This window comes from Camelina sativa, chromosome 10, assembly GCF_000633955.1.
Source record: "Camelina sativa cultivar DH55 chromosome 10, Cs, whole genome shotgun sequence".
In the NCBI taxonomy this organism is placed as follows: domain Eukaryota; kingdom Viridiplantae; phylum Streptophyta; class Magnoliopsida; order Brassicales; family Brassicaceae; genus Camelina; species Camelina sativa.
The window spans coordinates 2,447,178-2,450,171 of record NC_025694.1 but is presented as its reverse complement, the minus strand read 5'-3'; the positions used below and the strand labels follow the sequence as shown (position 1 = coordinate 2,450,171).

The 2,994-nt window shown below is 38.0% G+C and overlaps 1 protein-coding gene across 1 annotated transcript; it reads right to left on the bottom strand.

Annotated features, from left to right (window-relative positions):
• Positions 114-2,303, bottom strand: LOC104716615 (lysine histidine transporter-like 7). The gene is made up of 5 exons (XM_010434014.2): positions 1,864-2,303; positions 1,564-1,697; positions 1,064-1,476; positions 814-945; positions 114-684 (listed from the first exon to the last, which is right to left on the bottom strand). Exons 1-5 carry the CDS (start codon positions 2,130-2,132, stop codon positions 199-201), a joined length of 1,434 nt encoding a protein of 477 aa, XP_010432316.1. The 5' UTR covers positions 2,133-2,303; the 3' UTR covers positions 114-198.

Here is a 2,994-nt window from a genome sequence, read left to right as displayed (position 1 = left end):
GTCATAGCTAGCTAGAGCATTGATACTCTTATGGAATTAACACTTGTTACAATACGTTGATCAATTTCTTTACAAGTATTTTGATCGCGTAAATCATAACCGAAGGTATCGTCTCCCTTGTGAAAAATATATATTAAATAATCCCAAGTTTATCTCGTTTACGAATCCTATTTACATTGTAACAATTACAAGAACGCTTTAAGGATTGAAGAAGTTTGCATGCAAACCCTTTTGAGCCAAGCGCAGAGCCGAGGCTAACAAAAGCAAAAAGCTGAGAGAAGCACCCAAGCAACCCATCAAAACGTTGAACAACCACATTGGACTTTTCCTCTCAGGCTTTTTGATAGAGATCCACATGAAAGAGGGGTACGTAAATGTTACAAGCAAGGCTATTGCTCCGATAAGCACCGCTAGATAAGGCAAAAACGGGAATACGATGGCTATAGAAAAACAAACCAAACCCAAGAACACACGCAACATCATCCGGACAATGATGGATGCACGCTTTTGTTTCTTGACTGTGTACACCATCTCTGCGTTGTCACACGCCGGCATTAAGTTTATCGGATATGAACATAAGCAAGAGAAGATGAACGTGAGATGTATGAAACAGGCTGCTCGCTTCGAGTGCTCTTGTGTATAAAGTTTCAAATAGTTGCCTACAGGACCTCCCGAGGCCGGAATCTGTTATAAAGTAAAAATACGTATACATTACTTTTCAAGATATTTTATTGCAAAATGTGAACGCAAACATAAACACACACACAAAAAAAAAAAAAAGGAATAGTGTTTGGTTTTGTCGTTTTGACATACCTTGTCTCCGTGTGCCCAATATACAACAACCGATAGTGGAAACATACAAATCGCGACGAGAGCATGAGAGATCAATACTGCTCTCCACATTGTCTTACTTGAAGGGTTTTTTGAATCTGAAGGAAGAGTACCCTATACAAATATCACCCACAAACAAAACCACATTAATTATCATTACCAAACGAAAATGTAACATATATATTTTGGAAAAATCTAAATCATGTTTTAAATACGAGTTTTTTTTTCAAACCTGTATCTCAAGGACGAGGTTGTTGCCACGAAAGACTAGAGCTATCAATCCAATAGCGTTGAAAATGTGAACGAAACTTTCATCCGTCGTAGCGTATCTGACTTGCTCAGTCTTGTTTACATCACTAGTTACAGGCAAAATCCATATCACGGTGCAATAAGCGACTCCCATAACACCACCAATCAACGAGACTCCAAAAAGAGAATTCAGATTCGGAAACTGAGACATGATCACCGCAATGCAGCTAAAAACCAAGAAGCACTGCACTGAATTGAGTGGCGCAGTGTTGTCTTCAGACATAATTTGTAGAAGTTGCTGTATCGATTTCCCTCCGGTTATAACCAGAATCGTACACGCTCCTCCTGAGAGATACATCACAGGGAATATTGCGAGAAGTTTCCCAAGCTTCACACCTAAATTACAACAACGAAAAACGGTACCGTTTTAGCAACAAACTCGTAACTTGGATAGAATTAACTTATTAAATTGTTGTTACATACCAAAGGAAGCAATTGCGAGTCTCACGAATCTGCTGATACGTATTCCGGGTAGGGCTTCGTGGAGATGAACAAGAAGCCACGTTGTGTAGAGCTTCCATACAAATCCTACCGTCAGTATTATTGTTCCCCAAACCCTGGAAAAATAAAATAAATCTCATTTTAACTTTTAACATATTATTCACAAACCAAACAAAACAAAAAAAAATTCATAAAGAGTACACAAAACAGAGGGTTTTGTTTTTTAATTTTGGAGCAAATAAAGAAGAAATAAAGAGAATCTTGATTTGAGTAATTTATTACCATCCGAGAGCTGCGAAAGCTGCAGGAAGAAGAATCACTTGGAGACCAATTCCCACACAGAGAAGATGAAACGTAGCCGTAAAGATATTCCCTTTTCTTGATTCTGTGATCGGCAGCCAATCTTCAACCGGAATCCCCCCACCATCACCGCCGTTTTTATCGCCGGAGATTGGTTGTGGATCTGCGGTGGGGTTTGGTGACATAAATAAAGCAGAACCACCACTTTCTTGTGATTCCAAATCAAACAAATTGCCCAATGCTATAGGCATATTGTATTCACACAAAAAAAAAACTTTTTTTTTTCTCTCTAAGGATTTTAAATCGCGTTATTTACGTAAAGCCACAAATTTGTATGGCTTTTTTTTCGTTCTCTCCTTTCGTTGGTTATATAGTTTGTTTTGGGGTAGGGTGCACTAATAAATTGACTTTGAATCTCTTTTTCCCAAGACAAAAGAGGAAGGGTATTTTCATTTTTAAGTGCTCAAGAGAATCTCAATAATTCGACACTAAACGATTCATATCTCTACTTACCATTTTTAATTGATATATTTTGAACGGTTGTAATTAGTATTAGTATGACTATGACATACGCATTTATGACGCGATAAATATGACGTCATCAGTTAGGTCACTTTCAGTAGTACTCAAAAGCGTGGACCCATTGGTATAGATAGATCGAAGTCTTCTTATTTTGTTAGGTAGCTTCAATAACTCAAGTCAAGGCCAAGAAAAGCTACCAAACTGGTTAGCATTAGATTTGTGTTCATTGTTCCATTGGACTTTGTTTAGCTCTTCCGGGGTTTTTGGTCAAAGCCGGCGTCAACTTTGAGCCGAGCTTCCACCCATCGTGTCTTTGTTTTTACACTTTAGACGACCAAGTAGTTAGAGATGATAAACGTGCATGTGAGTTGCTTTTGACTCGACTTTTGCTATAAAACAAGTTAAAAGTATGTGGAAAAGGATTTAGAGTAGGCATCTAGTCATCTGCTTTCACAACTCTCTTATTTGTTGAAACCAAAGTTTCAAAAGTAGCTTCAAGTCTAGTTGTTGTAAGTGAGGATTAGTCTCAAGTTTAGCTTCAGAAAGTAGATTCAAGTCTAGTGGTAAGTCAGGATTAGTTGGTAGGTACAT

Coding starts and splice junctions, on each gene's coding strand:
- LOC104716615 (XM_010434014.2), bottom strand. CDS start 2,132: ATGCCTATAGCATTGGGCAATTTGTTTGATTTGGAATCACAAGAAAGT. Junction 946..1,063: donor ACCTCGTCCTTGAGATACAG/GTTTGAAAAAAA, acceptor ATATTTGTATAG/GGTACTCTTCCTTCAGATTC. Junction 685..813: donor ATTGGGCACACGGAGACAAG/GTATGTCAAAAC, acceptor ACTTTATAACAG/ATTCCGGCCTCGGGAGGTCC.